Source organism: Pelophylax lessonae (assembly GCF_965119305.1).
Source record: "Pelophylax lessonae genome assembly, chromosome: 8".
Taxonomy (NCBI): domain Eukaryota; kingdom Metazoa; phylum Chordata; class Amphibia; order Anura; family Ranidae; genus Pelophylax; species Pelophylax lessonae.
In genome coordinates, this window is record NC_138775.1 from 296,499,102 (window position 1) to 296,522,666 (window position 23,565).

At 40.2% G+C, this 23,565-nt stretch overlaps 1 protein-coding gene across 1 annotated transcript in view; it reads right to left on the bottom strand.

Annotated features, from left to right (window-relative positions):
• The window catches only part of HECTD3 (HECT domain E3 ubiquitin protein ligase 3), a 112,134-nt gene that overhangs the window by 76,064 nt on the left and 12,505 nt on the right, over positions 1 to 23,565 (bottom strand). Inside the window, exons 6-7 of the mRNA XM_082265613.1 lie at positions 22,263 to 22,378; positions 11,681 to 11,794 (exon numbers count right to left, since the gene is read on the bottom strand). Of these exons, the coding sequence (XP_082121739.1) occupies positions 11,681 to 11,794; positions 22,263 to 22,378 (230 nt within the window). The remainder of the gene's footprint in view (positions 1 to 11,680; positions 11,795 to 22,262; positions 22,379 to 23,565) is intronic.

Sequence of the window (23,565 nt, forward strand, 5' to 3'; positions counted from 1 at the left end):
GGAGCCCACAATCCATTCATTTCCGCTCATGCCCCCCCCCCCCCCCCCCAAATTATGCACTTTTAAGCCAATGGCAAGGAAAAAAAACTATGCCTCCACTTTGTCTCTGCTTAAGACCTCGAAATGATTGAAAAAATGATTTTTCTGGGAGCTTAATTGCTTTCTATTATTAAATTATGTCAGCATAAATTATTGTTTCGGTATATTTATTGGTAATAATTATATTTATACCAGTTTTATACTCATAGTTTTATACCCATCATTTCCTCTCACTTTTCCATCCTTGATCGGATATAATGAATTGGTTTAAACAAAAGACTGAAAAACTAGCCTTTATTTTTGCCTTTTTATTTACTCTTTATTTTTTTAGTTTAACTTTCTACTACGACTCTGCAACTTAAGTAATTTATTATTTTTATTAGAACAGTATCAGCGTAACTATTCAATCTAAATAACAACATTTATATAGTCAAATGCATCTATTTTGGTTAATTTAATTCTGACATTGAACCAACAAGAAAGCCCAGCATCAGCCAGGCATCAAAATATTATTAGAAACTCATAATTGTTCCTCTCCACGGAAATCTTTAGTAAAAGGCGAAAGATTTATTCGATCTGAAGAGAAACCAGAGTATTTCTGAATTGATGAACCGTATTTGTTGCCAGTTACAGACAGATCTTGTTCAACCAAGTGGGAGACAATTTACCAAAAGGTTATCATTTTTAAATTCAGTCCTAAATTATATATATATATATATATACACACACACACACACACAATTTACCAAAAGTTTATCATTTTTAAATTCAGTCCTATAAAAAAAAAAAAAAAAAATTATATATATATATATATATATATATATATATAAATGTTTGTTTTTTTGTACGCTAGATAAAAGACATTTAAAAAAATAAAAATAAACTGCACAGTATCAGGAGCATTAAGGGTATGAAAATGAGCCGTGACTAAGCAGACAATGGCGTCTATTCAAAGTTTTAGAGAACTCAGAAGGGGGCGGAGCATTATCACTACTCAACTACCCCACCCACTCAACCAGGCAACTGAAATCAATTCCTAATCAAAACATGAACATTGATCATTAAAATATACATGTGAACTAAAAAAAATAAAAATAAAAACATTTTAATGTCACTTGCAGAGACCATTTTTGGATTTCACTTTATTTTTTTTTTTTTTTAGTTCATATGTAAAATGTAAACATTAAAAAATAAATAAAAACCAATTGAGAAACACAACGCAAATGAAATAACTGCTTATAAAAAAATGATGCACTTTTAAGCCAATGCTAAATACATTTCTCCTCTTTGTTTCTGCTTAAGTCCTTGAAATTATTGAAAAAATGACTTTTCTGGGAGTTTAATTGCTTTCTATATTACTAAATTCTGTCAGCAAAATCAATTGTTTCTGTTTATTTACTGATTTTCACACCCATTTTTTCCTCTCTCTTTTCCGCCCTTGATCAGACATAATGTATTTGTTTTAACAAAACAGGAAAATTAGCCTTCATTTTTGCAATTTTAATTAATCTGTCAATTTTTTTTTAGTTTAATATTCCACTACAACTCTGCAACTTTGTAACTCAAATATATAAATTGATAAGCTCATTACAAGAAACATTCAGACCAACAGTATCATTGAATCTATTCATACATAAGTATTAAATTCATGAAACTTAATTCTTCTATTCAAGATTTAGTTCTGACATTAACCCAACAAGCAAGCCCAGCATCAGCTGGGCATCAAAAAATTATTAGAAACTCATAATTGTTCCTCTCCACGGAAATCTTTAGTAAAAGGCGAAAGATTTATTCAATCTGAAGAGAAACCAGAGTATACTGAACACAGCAGGTAGTGAACTCCCCAACAAAAGACAGACTTTGTTCATCTAAGGGGGACCAAATGAATTCAATACTTTTTTAGATTCTCAAACATGGAAAATATATTCTGCACAATAAAAGGCAAGAAATATTCATCTATTCAATAAAAACATTAGACAAAATTAAAGGTGTACACGCATTCATGCTATCACAAATGCATCATGGGTATGCAAATTAAGCAGAGAAAGGCAGAGCTTTCTGGAAAGCTAAAATTACGAAAGAATGCAGGAAGTGAGACGGCGAGAACGCTTTTACTGAGCACCACAGCGTTAGAGCGGTGACCTCCATTAACACAATTATTATTATAATTATACAGGATTATTATTATACAGGATTTATATAGCGCCAACAGTTTGCGCAGCGCTTTACAATGTGAGGGAAGACAATACAGTTAGGCTCCGTTCACATGTAGGCGTTTTGGGGCGTTTTTTTTGGAGTTTTTCTGCTCTAGGATCAGCTCTCAAAACGCCCAACAAGACAAATCCTATTCATTTCAATGGCCTCTGTTCACATCTGAGCGTTTTGACACTAAGCAAAACGCCCAACGCTCAAAAAAGTACATGAGCTTCTTTTTGGGCAGATTACAGGCGTTTGCCATTGGTCTCTATTCAATCTAAAAACGCCTGCACAAAAAACGCCTGTAAATTGCGGTAAAAAACGCGCGAAAACGCTACGCTCAGGTGTGAATGTAGCCTTACAATACAGTTCAAAACAGGAGGAACTAGAGGGCCCGGCTCGTTAGAGCTTTTACAAAACCAAAAAAAATAAATAAAAAAAAATAAAAACGGAACCGTAGCAGTTTATAATCCACAAATAACTTATTAAAAAGTTATTATAGATATATTAGAAAGAAAATATATTATATGAAGGATATTTCTTATTATACATGAAAATTTTGTTTAAAAAAAATTAAAAAAAATAAAACATTTATAATATATATATATATATATATATATATATATATATACACACACACACACACACACACACATATATATATATAGTGACAGGAAGTCGGGTAAATCTGTGAGTGTTGTCACAGATGAGAGATACACTTCTGCTTGGTTTAGACAACTCACCAATTACTATAGGGTGTCGGCTGCAGAGGTAGCCAGCAGGAAGGTTTAAGGAAGTTGAAAAACCTTCAGCTATTCAGAATGAGAAAATTAAGGCCTCTATAATTTGTCCAGAGGAAGTCTATTGAGGGCTGCCTCCTGACGCTGTGTGAGTAGAGGAGGACAGTCAGATGTATGTCTCCTGAAGCTGTGTGAGCTGGGGATAGGAGAGGAATGCCTCATGAAGCGATGTGTGCTAAGGAGGGTAAAAAGACTGAAGACTTCTCAAGGTGAGGTCTTGGATTGTTTTTCTATGTGAAGAGGTCAATGAACATTTTCTATATGAAGAGAAAAACAATGGATGTTTTCTATGTGAAGAGAAAATGAACTATTTCTATGTGAAGAGAAAATAAATGGACTATTGATGGTTTGCTGTAGGATCAGCAAAGTCTGCCCAACAGTAGGTTGGGGACAGACTCCTTAAGTAGGTTCCTGTGTGTGAGAAGGTAGCCGCCCACAGTGGCAAGGATTTATTTTGTGTTTTATTTTATTTTTGATGTTTTGATTCTTGCACTTGTGTGAAGAAAAATTGCAAGAATAAAACCATACACTGTTGTTTGCAACCACTTCTCGGATATCTCCCTGTGTAACGAACCCAAAAAGAGGTCATCCACACCCGCCACCGAGCTGATCCCTCACATATGGTGGAGGATGCGGGCATAAGCAGAGATCCCTGCAAAGAAGTTCATCTGTCCTATGAACTTTATCTGGTGCATAAGACTGCACGGTCTGTGTGTGCAGGAGAGGAGATCCTACAAGAGAGAGAAAAGCTACTTGATTTAAAGAGACAGTGGTATCAAAATTTTTTCTGGACTTTGAGAAATTTGTGGTGAAGTGACTGAAGATGGGGCGCTCAAAACGCCTGAAAGAAGCAAAGATAGCTGAAATGAGAGACCGAATTCTATGGATGGAGGGGATGTTACCGCCTGAACGAGCCCCATCCATGCCTGAACGGAGTCTGCTAAAGAGAAAGGTTGTTGTCCCTAGCAACACTGGGGCAAATGTGGATTTTCAGTGGAGCTTTGCAGCTCAACAACAGGCTCACCAAGAGAGCATGGCAGCTCACCAAAAGAGCATGACAGGCTGGAAACAGAGACACCAGCAGCAAATGGAGGCCCTCAGTTTGGAGGAAACCGAGTATGTGTGCAGGGCTGAGCTGGATACCTTGCAATGGAAAATGGAGGAAAAGGAACAAGCCCTGGAAGTACGGTTACAGTGGGAAGAAACCACTGCTCTTCTTTTTTCCGAGTTGAAAAAATGTAGAGAGACTATAATGGAGAAAGATATCATCCTCATGGAAAAGGAAATTGAAATTCAGATTTTGCAGGAGCAAAGTATGGGTGATATGTAGGAGTTGCGTAATCAGCTGGCACAAAGTCTTCAGTCCTTAGAAGCTACAAAAATAGACCTGCAGGATGTGCAGGAACAGAATATCTCTCTGAAAACTACCTTGTCTCTCAGCTACAAGGAGAAAAATGAGAGAGAGGCTAAATTACTGAGTACTGTGTATGAGCTCACCACTTTGAGCAATGTGGTAGATGAATTACGTATAGACTGTGAAAATTGGAAAGCTGAAGCCCAACGTGTCCAGCAGCAGTTAAAGTAGAAAGAAGCCTGTGTGGCAGAATTACATTCTCATTCCCAGAAACTAGCCAATGAGGTGAAGGCTCTTATGCAGGGAAAAGCAGATTCTGAACACAAGAGGAAAAAAGTAGAGGCACAGCTGCAGGAATCGCAAGTTAAGGTGTCAGAAGGTGACCGATTGGGTGCTAAGCTGTCAGAGAAGGCAAACCGACTGCAGATTGAGTTGGACAATGTCACAAATCAGCTTTCTCAAACAGACCGCAAATCTAGAGAAATTGCCAAAGATTTCTCTATCTTGGAATCGCAGCTGCTCTTGCAGGAAGAGAGATGTCAAAGGCTGAGATTTAGCACAAAACGCAAACAAATGGAAGATGAGAAAAATGGTGTCCTGGAACAATTAAAAGAGAAGGAGGAAGCAAAGAAAAACCTATCAGAGCAAGTCGCAACACTGCAAGCTCAGATAGCAGATATGAATAAACGAATAGAAGAAAGCGTTTGTTCATTAGAGAGTGTTGAAGATGTAAAAAAGAAACTGCAGAAAGACCTTGAAGCTGCGCTGAATCAACGCTATGAGAAAAAAACAGCTGCTTATGACAAGCTTGAGAAGACCAAGACAAGACTTCAGCAGGAATTGGATGAACTGAGTGTGGATCTGGATCACCAGAAGCAGATTGTGTCCAACCTGGAGAAGAAGCAAAAGAAGTTTGATCAGATGCTTGGTGAGGAGAAGACTGTGTCTGCAAAATATGCAGAAGAACGTGACCGTGCAAACGCAGAGGCTTGGGAGAAAGAGAGCAAAGCCCTGTTCTTGGCTCGCTCCTTGGAGGAAGCTCTAGAGCTTAAGGATGAACTAGAAAGAGTTAACAAACAGCTGTGTACAGAGATGGAAGATTTAGTCCGCTCCAAGGATGATGTTGGGAAAAGCATTCAGGAGCTAGAAAAGTCTAAGCGAGCCTTAGAACAGCAAGTAGAAGAGAAGAAGACTCAGTTGGAAGAACTTGAAGAGGAATTACAAGCGACAAAGGATCCTTCCCAAAGATGGGATAGTGTGCCTGATGCAGTTTTTAAAAGGATCAGTGTTTTGGGGTCTGTCCTGAGTGAGCATCGGAAATTTGATGACATGTTGCTTGAATCACCCCTTTGGATTAAACAGTTCCTTCAAAAACTTCAAGCACTGGAAAATGTATCATTAGAATTTCAGCAAACAAAGGAGCTGTGTAAGAAATGTGATGATTTCTCAGTTCAGGCTGAAAGTCTACTGAAGAAGGCAAGTGATATAAAGCTTGGAGAAAAAAGCAAACACCACCTAGTGGAGAAAACTAAGGCTGTTGGTGAAAACGGGAAGCAAATTAATAAGTGCCTTTCCGGGAATATTTCCAAAATGGAACTGGTGAAAGACAGGTGGAGTTCAGATAAAGAAGAAAAGGAGCTACAAGGGAAAAGTAATGCAATAGCAGAAAGTGCAGTGAAGAAACCTGTAATAGACTGTGTTGTTACAGTTCCATGCCTCTTCATTGATGCAGAGAGGAGGTCTGTAATGGATACCACCCAGATCGCTGGGTTCAACTGTCAATGGCTAATTAATGAAGCTACTGCCTTTGACCCATATGTTGGTGGAAGGAAAGTTGATGGTGTTCTGCTTGGCTACTTCTGTGAAGAATTTGGCAAGAAATATAAACTGGATATCAAATCAAATAGTAGGCCTTTACTGCGACTCGCTCAGGAGGGCGAAAAGCTTAAGAAGTTGAAGAAGTTGATGAGTGCAAATGCTTCAGATCTGCCTCTAAATATGAAATGTTTGGTGAATGATATTGATGTCTCTGGAAAAAGGAACAGGGGGTCACTTTGAAGAAATGTGTGACAGCCTGTTGTCGCAAATGGAAGATCCTCTGCACAGCATCTTAGAGCAAGCCAAGCTCAAGAAAGAAGATCATTCCCTTTTACAACAAAGAGTCAATGATTGTGTACAGCTGTATGGAGAGGCAACTCAAGTAACAGAGGGGCGTCAAGAGTCCCTGTCCAAATTAGGAGACTTCTTAAGAATACATGCAGACTCTCTAGGGGTCCTTCAAACCTTAAAAGAAACAGTAGTGGGAACAGTCAGCATGGATCAAGACAAAACAGGTCCACTAGAAAAAGTACAGATATTACTTGGAACAAAGCTAAGTGAAGCAGAGGTTCTCAATAAGTATCAGTAACTATGAGATATATGTTTATATATGTCCCCCTTTCCTGCCTGGAGCATTTCCTAGGTTAAGGAGAGGCGAATCCTGTCTCCATCAAAGACCCTGAGGGTGGGAATATACCCTCTGGTAAACCGCACAGAGAAAGGTGTCTTTTTTGCCCGGCTCAAGCTACTGTCACACAATATTAGATTTATTATATCTAGGGACGACTGTATATATAAGAACGAATAAACCAGTGAGAGGACACTCACCTCTCGGGGGATAACTTACCCCGAAAGGTCACAATGGGGCTATCCCTATAAGCTCTGCCTTTGATGACACAGTTGGGACTTGATACATTGGATCCAGTACAAGAAATATGTCTCTGATGTTCATATAAAGCGTGTATTGTGAATACGGAAGTAATATCTTCCGGACAGCTTTTGTATCGCTACAACCCCGTCGCCTAGCACAAGTCACTACTAAGAAGGAAACATCAGTCTGTCATGGTCTCTCAGGCCCTGAGGAAGCCTTGAGTGAAACGCGTCGGCTTGCTGGGGACCTACTCTGACCGAATCCAGCTTGAGACCCATCTTCCACCTCATACAGGCTTTGTTTTGGCTATAATCCCTTTATGGGATATGTTTCTATTTCATTAGTGACGTTATTGTTTGATTTTATTATTATATGTCAGGTTATTTTCATCCATATAGGCATGGTTACCCATGCTGATTTTTATCAATCTTTGTATCAATAAAATGTTATTTTGGTTTTACAATAAGTTTTGTCTCTGATCCTTCTACTCCCACTAGCCCGCAAAGCCCCATCTTTCCTCTATCCCCTAGTTTTTTTGTGGAAATCATTTATTGATTGCAGAGAAAGGCGGCTCAAGATTGGTGAAGACATTAAGACTAGCACAATTGAGTTGCCTATGGATCACGGTCCTCCATGGCGGATAGGACAGATGGTTATGCAGAACAAGCTGTCTGACATTTATGAGACTATGACACCGCTGACATCCGATTTTACTTCCTTTCCGTTCTTTGAACGGAGGAAAAATAGGGTTCTGTTCCATTCCAAAAAACGGAACAGAACTGAAAGGAAGAAGATCGGATGTCAGCGGATGGTATTCCGCTGACATCCGCAATGCCATAGACTTACATTATGTCCGCAAATCATCCGCAAAAAAATAGGATGATTTGCGGACATACGGAGCGCCCGTGTGAAAGGGCCCTAAGTCCTTGAAATTATTGAAAAAATTACTTTTCTGGGAGTTTAATTGCTTTCTATATTACTAAATTCTGTCAGCAAAATCAATTGTTTCTGTTTATTTACTGATTTTCACACCCATCATTTCCTCTCTCTTTTCCACCCTTGATCCAACATAATGTATTTGTTTTACAAAACAGGAAAATTAGACTTTATTTTGCAATTTTAATTAATCTGTCTTTTTTTTTTTTCTTAGTTTAACATTCCACTACAACTTATATAATTCAAATATAAAAATTGATAAACTCATTTACAAGAAACATTCAGACCAACAGTATCATTGTACCTGTTCAAACTAAAGTATTAAATACATAAAGTTTAATTCGTCTATTCAAGATTTTATTCTGACATTAACCCAACAAGCAAGCCCAGCATCAGCTAGGCATCAAAAAATTATTAGAAACTCATAATTGTTCCTCTCCACGGAAATCTTTAGTAAAAGGCGAAAGATTTATTCGATCTGAAGAGAAACCAGAGTATACTGAACACAGCCGGTAGTGAACTCCCCAACAAAAGACAGACTTTCTACATATAAGGGAGACCAAATGAATTCAATACTTTTTTTAGATTCTCAAACATGGAAAATATATTCTGCACAATAAAAGGCAAGAAATATTCATCTATTCAATAAAAAACGTTAGACAAAATTAAAGGTGTACACACATTCATGCGATCACAATGCATCATGGGTATGCAAATTAAGCAGAGCAAAGGGCAGAGCTTCCTGGAAAGGTAAAATTACGAAAGAATGCAGGAAGTGAGACGGCGAGAACGCGTTTACTGAGCACCACAGCGTTAGAGCGGTGACCTCCATTAACACAATTACAAAACCAAGAAAAGTGGGGAAAAAATAAAAAACGGAACCGTAACAGTTTATAATCCACAAATAACTTATTAAAAATGTATTATAGATATATTCAAAAGAAAATATATTATATGAAGGATATTTCTTTTAAAAAAGATATTATACATGAAAACTTTGTTTAAAAAAAAAAAACAATAAATAAATAAATTATATTATAATATATATATATATATATATATATATATATATATATATATATATATACACATACACATACGGCATATAGAACCCACCTCATTTGGTAAGTGATTCACTTCACCCATTTACAAGGGATTGGTTTGTCACGGCCAGAGCATTTGCACATTTGAATTGAAGATATATTTGCCATCAAGGACATTTTTTATTATTTTTTTATTAATTTGGAGCACAGAAGTCACTTTATATATTTTGGACAATCTTTTCTGGCTATATATATCTTTTAGCGATTTTTATTCCTTACATACAAATTGATTCGGTTTTTATCCAATTATGCTTATTTATGTTGCACTGATTTGCACAATCAATTAATTGATGGAGTTTATCCTGATGTTTTTTTGATATTTGATATTTGTTATATATATTTTACACTGGTAATACACATCCCAAATATAGAGCAATAGAGATATCGGCATCTATGGTTCATAGCAAGCGCTGTATTTGATCTTCTATGAGATCATATATATCAATGGTACGTATTGATGTGCCATCCTGGAGGAGTTGGACTGCCTGTGCAACCTCTATAGGGTCCAGGTATGGCCTCATGCTACCAGTAGTGACACTGACCCCCCTCTATAGGGTCCAGGTATGGCCTCATACTACCAGTAGTGACACTGACCCCCTCTATAGGGTCCAGGTATGGCCTCATGCTACCAGTAGTGACACTGACCCCCACTATAGGGTCCAGGTATGGCCTCATACTACCAGTAGTGACACTGACCCCCTCTATAGGGTCCAGGTATGGCCTCATACTACCAGTAGTGACACTGACCCCCTCTATAGGGTCCAGGTATGGCCTCATGCTACCAGTAGTGACACTGACCCCCTCTATAGGGTCCAGGTATGGCCTCATGCTACCAGTAGTGACACTGACCCCCACTATAGGGTCCAGGTATGGCCTCATACTACCAGTAGTGACACTGACCCCCTCTATAGGGTCCAGGTATGGCCTCATGCTACCAGTAGTGACACTGACCCCCACTATAGGGTCCAGGTATGGCCTCATACTACCAGTAGTGACACTGACCCCCCTCTATAGGGTCCAGGTATGGCCTCATGCTACCAGTAGTGACACTGACCCCCTCTATAGGGTCCAGGTAAGGCCTCATGCTACCAGTAGTGACACTGACCCTAGCCAAATGCAAAACTAGTGAGAAACAGTCAGGAATAATGAGTAGGGAAAAAAAGTCAGTGGTCTCAACTTGTAAAACCATTCCTGTTTTGGAGGTTGACTCATTGTTGCCCGTCAAGTGCACCTGTTAATTTAATTAACACGAAAAGCAGCTTAAATTGATTAACAACCCCCTCTGCGACTTAACCGACCGGATCAATATCCCAGGAGTTTTATTGACTTGATGCTCTACTCTGATTACAAAGTGTTCCTTTAATATTTTTTGAGCAGTATACACATACATATATACACATACATACACACACACACACACATTTATATATATATATATATATATATATATATATATATATATATACACACACACACACACACACACACACACACATATATATATATATATATATATATATATATATATATACATACACATATATACACATATATATGTGACAGTACTCATCGTCACTGGGAGTGAAAGGCAGATACTTAATGGCTTGGATCGCTTCAAATGGGTTCTGTGTTTACACTTATAATGTATATTGAACTTCAATGTCAGAGAGAGGCTCTCCCTATTGTTTGTGTATTGAGGTGTGATGTGGATTCTGTTAAGCCTGTCTGTACCATTGTTAAATTTTAATGAACTCACATATTGTTTCTGTCCAGATGGCTAGATAATTAGTTCAGGTTAATTCTATTCCTGTATACAATTTCGTCTGCATATGATAATGTAATCAGGCACCTGACCTGATGGGGTAATCTGATCAGGAGGGGGGATGTGCTCATGTGTGCATAAATTGAGTGTGAAACTGTTCAATAAAGGAGAAGATTTCAGTACAAGATTAGTTGTCGGCTAGATTTGTATGGGGGCGGCTGGAAAATCTGATATCTATGTTCACGACTGGGAGGAAGCCGTATCCACAAGTACAGTGTGGGTTGCGGTTCCATTACATGTATTAAATATAATTTAACAAAAACGTATTAGGTACACCTATTCAGTTGCTTGGTAACACACATTGCTAATCAGCCAATCACATGGCAACAACTCAATGGATTTAGGCATCTAGAACATGACAATGAGGTCACTGTCCTCCAATGGCCTCCACACTCACCACATCTCATCCAATAGGTGGTGGAACGGGAGATTGGCATCATGCACGTGCAGCCGACAAATCTGCAGCAACTGTGTGATGCTATCATGTCAATATGGAGCAAAATCTCAGAAAGGTTTCCCGCACCTTGTTGTATCTATGCCACCAAGAATGCGTTACATGGGCAGCAAGAGGGTAAAATGTTAATTTCTGAAATGAAGATCTTATCAAATGATTAATAAATGCGGCACAACAGGTAAGTTTGTAAATTTGCAAAAAAATGGACCAAAACCTATCCCAGCTTCCCTTTACCGTCTATTACATTGAATTGCAGCGCCATCATGTGACACCAGAGCCGTACTCACTCCTCTATGAGGACGTCATTCAGCTTCTTCAGGGAGTCCCGCTCGCCCCCGTACACCACCACTCGTTTGGGCATGTAGTTCTCATCCGTAGAGTCCACTATCAGTAGCAGCTTCCTGCAGACATAGAAGAAGGATCATAAGTGCTCATAGTAATAACCAAAGAAGGACCCAAGCCCAAGACTACAGGTGCTCTTTAACCACTTAAGGACCGCCCACTGCAGTTATACTGCGGCAGGCAGCCACTCCTGCGCGAACCGCCGTAGGTATACCTCAGACGCGCGCCTACAGCTAGGAGGCGAGCGTGCGCCGCAGCCGGCGCGCTCCCGCCCCCGCTTCTCAGCGGAGACTCCGATGCACGGGGCAGGCGGCTCTGATTGCCCCCTGACACCCGCGATCGTTCCCCGCTGAGAGAGAAGGACGGTCGGATGTTGTAAACACAGCTGACCGTTCTTCTCCCTGGAATGATCACAGAGCGCCTGTGATCCTTCTATATAGGAACACAGGTCTCTATGGTCATTTCACAAGCCACGCCCCCATACAGTTAGAAATACTCCCCTAGGTACACATTTAACCCTTTGATCACCCCTGGGTTAACCCCTTCCTTGCCAGTGTCATTAGTACAGCGACAGTGCATATTTTTAGCACTGATTACTGTAGTAATGTCACTGGTCCCCCCAAAAGTGTCAAAAATGTCAGTTAGGGGTCCGATCTGTCCGCCGCAAGGTTGCAGTCCCACAAAAAAAAAAAATAACAAAAAAAAACGCAGATCGCCGCCAGTACTAGTGAAAAAAAAACAAAAACAAAACAACAACGACATAAATCTTTCCGGTAGTTTGTAGACGCGATAACTTTTGCGCAAACCAATCAAAATACGCTTATTGCGATTTCTTTACAAATTGGCCTAAAATGTTAAAAAAAAATTAGATTTTTACATTTTTTTTTTGGGAATGTTATATATAGCAGAATGTGAAAAATATTGTTTTTTTTTTTTTTTCCCAGAATTGTCGGTTTTTTTTGTTTATAGCGCAAAAAATAAAAATCACACAGGTGATCAAATACCACCAAAATAAATCTCTGTGGGAAAAAAAGGACATCGATTTTATTTGGGTACAGCGTCGCACGACCGCGCAATTGTCAAGTAAAGTAACGCAGTGCTGAATCGCAAAATATGGCCTGGTCATTAAGAGGGAAAATCCTTCCGGAGCTGAAGTGGTTAAAGAGGTCCTGTCCTGCTTATTTCTATTACAAGGGATGTTTAAATTCCTTGTAAAAGGAATAAAAATGATCAAATTTTTTTTTAAGGAACATTATATATATATATATATATATATATATATATATATATATATATATATATATATATATAAATAAATAATAAATAAAACATAAATAAAATAAATAAAAAAATGTATAATAATAAATAAAATAAATAAAAAATAATAAATAAAAAATAAAAGATAAAATAAATAGGAAAATAAAACTAAAGCGCCCCGTCCCTGTTAGCTTCAAAAGTTAAAGTTAAGTTAAAAAAGCGCTATTAGTAGCGTTTCTGCTGGAAAAAAACTCCAAGAAACTCTAAAAAACGTTTTTTTTCTGCTCCTAGACGCTAAAGCTAAAAAAACGCCAACAGCCTAAAGTAGTGCGCATGGATACATAGGAGAACAATATTTAGCTTCAAGGAGCAGAAAAAAAAAATGCTAATAACAGCTTCTAGGAACTTAAAAAAAAAAAACGAAATGTGCATGGAGCCTAAACGATCACCTTGTAAAACAACCCATTTCATTTAAAGTTGAAATGAAAGGCAAAACATTTGTGTAGAGAGATAAAAATAAGCATTATAAATACCTTTTCGCCCCCTTTTTTTTAAGTGATCGCATTTCCTCTGTTCTCAGCTGCATAAGAGCTGAGAGACGAAGAAACAGCAGCACACTGATCTTCCCAGTGAATGGCTGGGCAGCGGGGGCGTGTCTGTAGAAGTCTGATCATTGGAGGAGAGCAGGCTGAGTTCCCAGCACAGCTAGAGAACTGACCACAGTGTGCTCTTTTTCAGCTTTAAGCGCTGTCACTCTTTGAATGACAATTGCGCGGTCATGCTACACTGTACCCATATGACATTTGCATCATTTGTTTGAGACAGACAGAGCTTTCTTTTGGTGGTATTTCATCTCCACTGGTATTTTTTGTTTTTTGCTAAATGAATAAAGATAAAAAATATTGAAAAAAAAAATGAAAAAAAAAAAAAAAAACTTTCTTTGCTTCTGTTATAAAATTTTGCAAATAAGTAATTTTTCTTCTTCACTGATGCAGAAAAAAAAAAAAAAACGCACTGGACTGCATCTGGTGTGAACCAGCCCTTAGGGCTAGTGTTTTTTTTTTCTGCATTCAAAACGCATAGAAAGCAGGTTACATGGTTTTCAATGGCCTGGTTCACACCAGTGCTTGCAGTTCCAGTAAAATAAAATTTAAAAAAATAAAAAAAAAAGTAGACCAGGCTGCATTTTTTTTCCTGCACAGAACAGTATTGGTACCCGGTACAAAACATCAAAAATGCATTGGAATGCATCAAAACGCATGCAACAGACCCCAGTACACTAAAAAAAAAAAAAAAAATCTGGAACGCATGAGGAAAAGAAACAAAAATGCTATGAAACCCATCAAAAACGCACATGCAGAAAAACATCCGAAACTGATCTGTAGTGCGTTTCTGTGGAGTAAACCAGCCCTTAGTACTACTACTCTAAAATCCCTTTGATCAGACAATGAGGTTCTACAGCTCTGTGTGTCACATGCCTGCTCAATGGACAATGCTCAAGGGTGTCCCTAAGCACTGACCTTAAAGTGCCTGAAATATGTTAGAGCTCAGAAATGTATTCCTTAGTTTTTAATTATGGCGTATGTCTGTGTTTATCATCAATTTTTTGCTGATTTTTTTTTTTTTTATCACTGAAATAAAAATTTGTATAATCTAAAAAAAATTTTTTTGAGGTCTAAATTACTGGCCCCCTCCTATTGGGGTTGATTTTCCTTATTTTCATTATTATTGGGATGTGGTGCCTTTGGATGACTCTCCAGGCAACTTTCTTTCTTAGTCCTTAGTGCTTTTGGGTGCTTTAGGAAGATAAATTTAGGTTTCAGGAAGTTCTAATGGAATTATTCTAAAATAAATACAAATTAATTAATACATTTTAAAATACAAGGGTTCTTCCAAAAAAGTTCCACACTGTCCTAAACTCTATTAAATATAAAAAAGTGCTGAAACTTGTTGAAGAACCCTCGTATATGTTTTTTTGCCTCAAGTTCTGGTTTAGGTTTTGCCACCACCAGGTCATGTGGTGGTGGCTTCCACCAGGAAGATAAATTTAGGTTTCAGGAAGTTCTAGTTGAATTATTTTAAAATAAATACAAATTAATTAATAAAATTAAAAAAAAAAAAAAAGAAGAAAAAAGAAAAGAGAAAAAAGAAAAAAAAATTAAAAAAATGTTAAAATACAAGGATTCTTTCCAAAAGTTCCACACTGTCCTAAACTATATTAAATATAAAAAAGTGTGGAAAATTTTTGAAAAACCCTTGTATACATTTTTTGCCACCACCAGGTCATGTGGTGGTAGCTTTCACCAGGAAGATAAATTTAGGTTTCAGGAAGTTCTAATAGAATTATTCTAAAATAAATACAAATTAATTAATTAAATTAAATATTAAAATACAAGGGTTCTTCCAAAAAGTTCCACACTGTCCTAAACTCTATTAAATATAGAAAAGTGCGGAAACCTGTTGAAGAACCCTCGTATATGTTTTTTTGCCTCAAGTTCTGGTTTAGGTTTTGCCACCACCAGGTCATGTGGTGGTGGCTTCCACCAGGAAGATAAATTTAGGTTTCAGGAAGTTCTAGTTGAATTATTTTAAAATAAATACAAATTAATTAATAAAATTAAATTTTAAAATACAAGGGTTCTTCCAAAAAGTTCCACACTGTTCTAAACTTTATTAAATATAAAAAAAAGTGCGGAAACTTGTTGAAGAACCCTCATATACGTTTTTTTCCTCAAGTTCTGGTTTAGGTTTTGCCACCACCAAGTCATGTGGTGGTGGCTTCCACCAGGAAGATACATTTAGGTTTCAGGAAGTTCTAGTTGAATTATTTTAAAATAACAAATTAATTAATAAAATTAAAAAAAAAAAAAAAAAGAAGAAAAAAGAAAAGAGAAAAAAGAAAAAAAAATTAAAAATTTTTTAAAATACAAGGATTCTTTCCAAAAGTTCCACACTGTCCTAAACTATATTAAATATAAAAAAGTGTGGAAAATTTTTGAAAAACCCTTGTATACATTTTTTGCCACCACCAGGTCATGTGGTGGTAGCTTTCACCAGGAAGATAAATTTAGGTTTCAGGAAGTTCTAATAGAATTATTCTAAAATAAATACAAATTAATTAATTAAATTAAATATTAAAATACAAGGGTTCTTCCAAAAAGTTCCACACTGTCCTAAACTTTATTAAATATTAAAAAAAGTGCGGAAACCTGTTGAAGAACCCTCGTATACGTTTTTTGTATATGTATTTTTCTCTTTTCTTTTTTCTTAATTTTATTAATTAATTTGTATTTATTTTAGAATAATTCTGCTAGAACTTCCTGAAACCTAAATTATCTTCCTGGTGGAAGCCACCACCACATGACCTGATGGTGGAAAAACCTAAACCAGAACATGAGGCAAAAAAAATATACGAGGGTTCTTCAACAAGTTTCCGCACTTTTCTATATTTAATAGAGTTTAGGACAGTGTGGAACTTTTTGGAAGAACCCTTGTATTTTACAATTTAAAAAGGTCATGTGGTGGTGGCTTCCACCAGGAAGATAAATTTAAGTTTCAGGAAGTTCTAGTAGAATTATTCTAAAATAAATAAATATTAATTAATAAAATTAAATTTTAAAATACAAGGGTTCTTCCAAAAATGTCCACACTGTCCTAAACTCTATTAAATATAAAAAAAAAGTTTGGAAACTTGTTGAAGTTTTTTTGCCTCAAATACTGGTTTAGGTTTTGCCACCACCAGGTCACGTGGTCTGAAGTTTCCATGAAGTAAGGCACTTTCCTCATCAAAGCATTCCTCTCCATTGTCCACGCCTCTGGCTGCTCCGGAAAGTCAGCCTGCAAATGGTTATCATTGGAAAACGAATGCAGCAAAGTCAGCAACTTTCCATCAATGGAGGAGCCCGGCCCATAGATCCCATCAGAACATCCTGCAGGGTTTGATAGGGAGACTCTGCGCCCCTCAGATATGCTGCTGGAATTTTTTTTTTTGTTTTGTTGCAAACCAGATCACTAACAGTTCTTGCTCTGCTTGTGATAATTCCTTGAAGTACATAAAGCGGTCATTTACGCCTTCAAACTACGGAGCACGTGACCCAGGGCTGCCTCATACCCAAAGTGGAAAGACGGTAGAGTACACTTTAACCACTTTACCACCGGAGGATTTTCCTGCTTTACGTCTGGGCCACTTTTTGCGATTCGGCACTGTGCGACTTTAACTGACAATTGCGCGGTCGTGCAGCGCCGTACCCAAACAAAATTTACGTCCTTTTTTTCCCACAAACAGAGCTTTCTTTTGGTGGTATTTGATCACCTCTGCGCATTAAATTTTTTGCGATATTAATAAAAAAAATGCAACAATTTTGAAAAAATAACAATATTTTTCTACTTTGACAGTTAAAAAATATCCAATATATTCAATTTTTGTCATATATTTAGGCCAAAATGTATTTAGCGACATGTCTTTGACAAAAAAATTCTCAATGAGCGTATTTTTAACCGCTTTAAGACCGGAAGATTTTACCCCCCTTCCTGACCAAGCCATATTTTGTGATTCGGCACTGCATTACTTTAACGGACAATTGCGCGGTCATGCGACGCTGTATAAACAAAAAAAGAGCGACAATTTTGAAAAAATAACAATATTTTTCTAATTTTTTTACATGAAATTCCCCCCAAAAAATGTAAAAATCAAAATTTTTTTAACATTTTAGGCCAATTTGTTTTCTGCTACATATTTTTGATAAAAAAAAAAAAAATCGCAATAAGCATATTTTGATTGGTTTGCGCAAAAGTTATCGCAGCTACTAACTACGGGAAATTTATGTCATTTTTATTGTTTTTTTTTTAACTAGTAATGGTGGCGATCTGCGATTTTTTTGCGGGACTGCGACATTGCGGTCGACAGATCGGACTCTTGACTGACATTTTTGACACTTTTGGGGGTACCAGTGACATTACTACAGTAATCAGTGCTATATATATGCACTGTTACTGTAAAAATGACACTGGCAGGGAAGGGGTTAACTTTTATTGGTGATCAAGGGGTTAATGTATGCCTGGTGCTTACTGACGCGTGTGGGGGGAGGGGACTGTGTGACACAGACACAGATCGCAGGTTCAGCTATGCTGAATCCTGTAATCTGTCACTGCCTGTCACTTAGGAGATCCGCCTGCTTCGTTTACACAAGTGGGCGGATCTCCACACTCGATCCCCGACGATCGGGGAAGAGCGGCGGTCATCACCGCCGCGCCTCCCCTGGCCCGACTCCCGCTGTGACTGAATACAGCGGGAGCGAGCCTTCGGCGGCGTGCGCGCGCCGCCCACGAGGGGAGGAGTCCAGCGACGTAGGTCTACGTCGCTGGACGATAACGAACCACTTTGCCGCAGTACGATCAACGTGAGCGGTCGGCAAGTGGTTAAGGCCAAAGCGTATGGATTTCCAGTCCAAGGATAGAGTTTAGGTGTCTACATTAATACTGCATCATACAAAGACATTGTAGACCATTGAGCTCTTCCAGCCTTGTGGTAACAGTTTGGTGAAGACCCTTTTCTGTTCCAGCTTGACTGTCCCTTGTGTACAAAGCCAGCTCCATAAAGACATGGCCTGACCAGTTTGGTGTGGAGGAACTTAAGAGTCCTGCACAGAGCCCTGACCTCAACCCTACTAAACGCCATTGGGGTGAATTAGAATGAGACACTTCTTCTCATCCAACATCTCCATAATGACATGGTTTGACCAGTTTGGTGTGGAATTCAAAAGTCCCGCACAGAGCCCTGACCTCAACCCTACTGAACACCTTTGGGTTGTGAGCCAGGTCCTCTCAGCATCAATGAAGACCCTTTTCTGTTCAGCATGTCTGTCCCCTGTGTACAAAGCCGGCTCCATAAAGGCATGGTGTGACCAGTTTGGTGTGGAACTCGAGTGTCCCGCACAGAGCGATGAACTCAACCCTACTGACCACCTTCGATATGAATTGGGTTGTCAGCCACGTCTTTTCAGTATCAATACATTACCTCACAAATGTTCTTTTGGGTAAATGGGCACAAATTCCCACAAACACACTCCAAAATTTTGTGAGAAGTCTTCCTAAAAGTGGAGCAAGCTTGGGCTAGGCCTTTTGGCTTAGACCAGAGGAATTTTTATTCCGGCCGGAAGGCCTGCCTTTGTATTTTCACATTGGCACTAATTCACCTCTCCACTTCCCCTTCCCCACCTTTTGTTTGTGTGTGCTTTTTCTTTGTAGTTTTGTCACTTCACTATCACCTTTTTTTTTCTCTGCACGACTTGTAGGGTGTGGGTCCTCGGGCCCAGCCTTGAGTCTTGGGAGGGGGTGGATATGGCTTTTTGGCTTAGTTCGCCCTCTCTCATGGGGTCTCCCTTCGGGGGAGCCCCACCTAGTACTTGGGGTGGGCTGTTTCACCAGTCCCCCTGGAGAATGGGGACAGACCATAAATACCTTATATCCCTGTCAGGAGTCTTGCGCCCCGGGGGATCGAGGTTAGGGTCCTACCTCTTCGGAGGGAAGACCATCTTTTCGCACACCCTGTGCACTTTTTGTGTTCTCACGTTTGCGTGTGTGCACTTTTTTATGCACCGGGTGTAAGTCTTTCCCCATCAAAGCTTTGATGAACATACTGAACTCATCCAACATAAAGACATGGTGTGACCAGTTTGGTGTGGAGGAACACGAGCGTCCTGCACAGAACCCTGACCTCAACCCTACTGACCACCTTTGGGATGAATTGGGTTGTGTGCCAGGTCTTCTCAGCATCAATACTTGACCTCCCAAATGTTCTTTTGCGTGAATGGACACAAATTCCCACAGACTCTCCAAAATTTAGTGGGAAGTCTTGCTAAAAGAGTGGAGCCAGCTCAATAAAGGCATAGTTTAACCAGTTTGGTGTGGAGGCAGGGGCGAAGCAAACAAGATGTTTGCCTTAGGCGGCGCTGCCCCCAGGCAAAAAGGCAGAGGCAGCCTAACCACTTCCCATAGGTCGCTGGACTTTTGGTGGCTGTATCAGGATGATGCCTGCAGTGTATCGTTTTTTTTAGAGCCAGCGGAGGCCACCCCCCCCCCCCATGGCTCTCTCATTCTCTCCTGTCCCACTGGGAGATCTAAACGACCAGTCGGCACGTTCGCCGCCTGGCCAGACAGCCAAGCAAAGCCTTGATTGGCTGTTCGTAACAGTAAACCGGAAGCAATGACACAACATCAATTCTGGTTTACTCAGAAAACATCGGCGCCAGTTTTTAAAAATCCAAAGCATTCAAAAACAGTGATCTTGGTGTTTTGAATGCTCTTAACTTCAGAGGAGGGATTTGGGGTCTTATAGACCCCAGATCTCTCCATAAAGAGTACCTGTCACATGCCTATTGCTGTCACAAAGATGTTTACATTCCTTGTGACAGCAATAAAAGTGATAAAAAAGGGTATACCATGGCTGGGGTGGTGCGCCCGGTCTTAGCCTTGCTTAGGGCAGCACAAAACCAAATCCAATGGAAAGCCTTCCCAGAAGACTGAAGAAGGTTAACCACTTTACGTCTGCTCACATTGCTGCTACTGCAGCAATATGGCTCGTTATCGTCCAGCGACGTAGACCTACGTCGCTGGACTCCTCCCCTTGTGGGCGGCGCTCACTCCCGCTGTGTTCAGTCACAGTGGGAGTTGGGCCAGGGGAGGAGCGGCGGTGATCACCGCCGCTGCTCTTCCCCGATCGTCGGGGAATCTAGTTTGGAGATCCGCCCGCTTGTGTAAACAGAGCGGGCGGATCTCCGAAGTGACAGGCAGTAACAAATTGCAGGGTTCAGCATAGCTGGACATGCGATCTGTCCCTGTGTCACTCAGTCACCTCCCCCCACACGTCAGTAGGCACCAGGCATACATTAACCCCTCCCTCTCCAATAAAATTAACCCCTTCCCTGCCAGTGTCATTTTTACAGTAACAGTGCATATGTATAGCACTGATTACTGCAGTAATGTCACTGGTACCCCCAAAAGTGTCAAAAATGTCAGTCAAGGGTCCGATCTGTCCGCCGCAATGTCGCAGTACCGCAAAAAAAAAAAAAAAAAATCGCAGATCGCCGCCATTACTCGTTAAAAAAAAAAAAAAACACCAAAAATGACAGAAATCTTTCCCTTAGTTAGTAAACGCAATAACTTTTGCGCAAACCAATCAAAATACGCTTATTGTCATTTTTTTTACCAAAAATATGTAGCAGAAAACAAATTGGCCAAAAATTTAAAAAAATTTCGATTTTTACATTTTTTTGGGAATTTCATATAAAAAAATGTGAAAAATATTATTTTTTCAAAATTTACGCTCTTTTTTTGTTTATAGCGCAAAAAGTAAAAAAATCGCACAGGTGATCAAATACCACCAAAAGAAAGCTCTGTTTGTGGGAAAAAAAAGGACGTAAATTTCGTTTGGGTACGGCGTCGCACGACCGCGCAATTGTCAGTTAAAATCGCACAGCGCCAAATAGCAAAAAGTGGCCTGGACGTAAGACAGCAAAATCCTCCGGTGGTAAAGTGGTTAAAGCCACAAAGGGGGGGCAACTTCACGAAGACATGGTTTGACCAGTTCAGCGTGGAGAAAATGGAGTGTCCTGCACAGAGCACCAACCTCAACCCTACCGAATACCTTTGTGATGAGCTGGGCTGTGAGCCAGGGCTCCCCAGCATCAATACCGGACCTCACAAATGTGCTTTTGGGTGAAAGGGCACAGATTCACACAGACACACTCCAAACTTTGCAGGAAGTCTTCCCAGAAGAGAAGAGCCAGCTCCATAAAGACATGGTTTGACCAGTTTGATGTTGAGGATCTCGAGGGTCCTGCACAGAGCCCAGACCTCAACCCTACTGAACAACATTTAGATGAATTAGAATGAGCCGGGTCTTCTCATTCAACTTCTCCGTAAAGACATGGATGGAACAATCTGGTGTTGAGGAACTGAAATGTCCTGCACAATGCCCCCTGACCTCAACCCCACTGAACACTTTTGGGATGAATTGAAACGCCAATTGTGAGCCAGGTTTCTCATCCAACATCAGTACCTGACCTCACAAATGGGCTCAAATTCCCACAGACACCCTCCAATATCTTATGGAAAGTCTTCCCAGAAGAACGGAGGCTGATACAGCCACAAATATGGGAGGGGGGGTCCTTAATAACGGCCAGGGTTTTGGAATACGATGTCCAACAAGCTTTATATACAGTAAGTGTGATGGTCAGGGGTACAAAAACCATAACACAGACAACAACCTACTTGACGATGGTGCCTTCCTTCATGTTCAGTTGGACCCAGTGCTGGCCGTGGGACCCGTCACTCTCCCAGTAGGTGTCGTGGTAGCCGTCTGTCAAGCAGGCCAAGTTATTTTCCTCCTGTGGGAACACAGTGGTCACATTTCAGTCTCGGGGTCATTTCCTTTTGAAGTGGATAGGTAGAGATGGAACCCCAGGATTGTCCTATTGGTATTATTGCAGGGGTGTTCATGGCCGGGTATCTGGATGGTGGGCTGGGGGCTTCCATAAAACAAAGGACTCCCATAGTCACCTTGGTTTGTTATGCAAATCCATGAACCTGATATTGAAGCGCTACACTACGAGCTGAACGGTCCAGATACAAAATGTATTCCAGTGGAAAATCAGGCGGAAGACCGCACATGAAAACCAATGTGTTTTGGGGGCCAAAAGGACAGGAAATAATGTACATGGATGAGACTGGATCAGGGGCACAAAGTTTATGGCCAGCAGAGTAATGGAACCCAGTGCTGGTTAGCTGCAGACTGAGGCAGCCAGGGACCCATTCCTGAGATACTTCATCCAGATACCCCACATTTTAAGCAGCTGGTCTAATTTTGTTCAGGTCCGTGTGTTTTAGAACCACACGACATGGCTCTGTTCCCCCTCTACCCCTATGTGACATGGCACTGCAACCCCACCCTCCCAATGAAACATGGCACTGCAACCCCCACCCCCATAATACATGGTGCTGCAACCCCACCCTCCTAATAAAACATGGCTCGGCACCCCCTACCCCCATGTGACATGGCTCTGCTCCCCCATCCACCCAATGTGAAATGGCTCTGTCCCCCCTTCCAGAGTGTGACATGGAGCTGAACCCCCTACCCCGTGTGACATGGCTCTGCACCCCCTTACCGCCATGTGACATGGCTCTGCACCCCCTTACCCCCGTGCGACATGGCTCTGCACCCCCTTACCCCTGTGCGACATGGCTCTGCGCAGCCTTACCAGTGTGCGACATGGCTCTGTACCCCTATACTTCTGTGTGACATTGCTCTGCACCCCCTTACCCCTGTGCGACATGGCTCCGCGCAGCCTTACCGGTGTGTGACATGGCTCTGCACCCCCTTACCCCCGCGTGACATGGAGCTAAACCCCCTACCCCCGTGTGACATTGAGCTGAACTCCCTACCCTATGTGTGACATGAAGCTGAACCCCATTACCCCCATGTGACATGGCTCTGCACCCCCTTAGCCCCATGTGACATGGCTCTGCACCCCCTTAGCCCCATGTGACATGGCTCTGCACCCCCCTACAGCCTCGT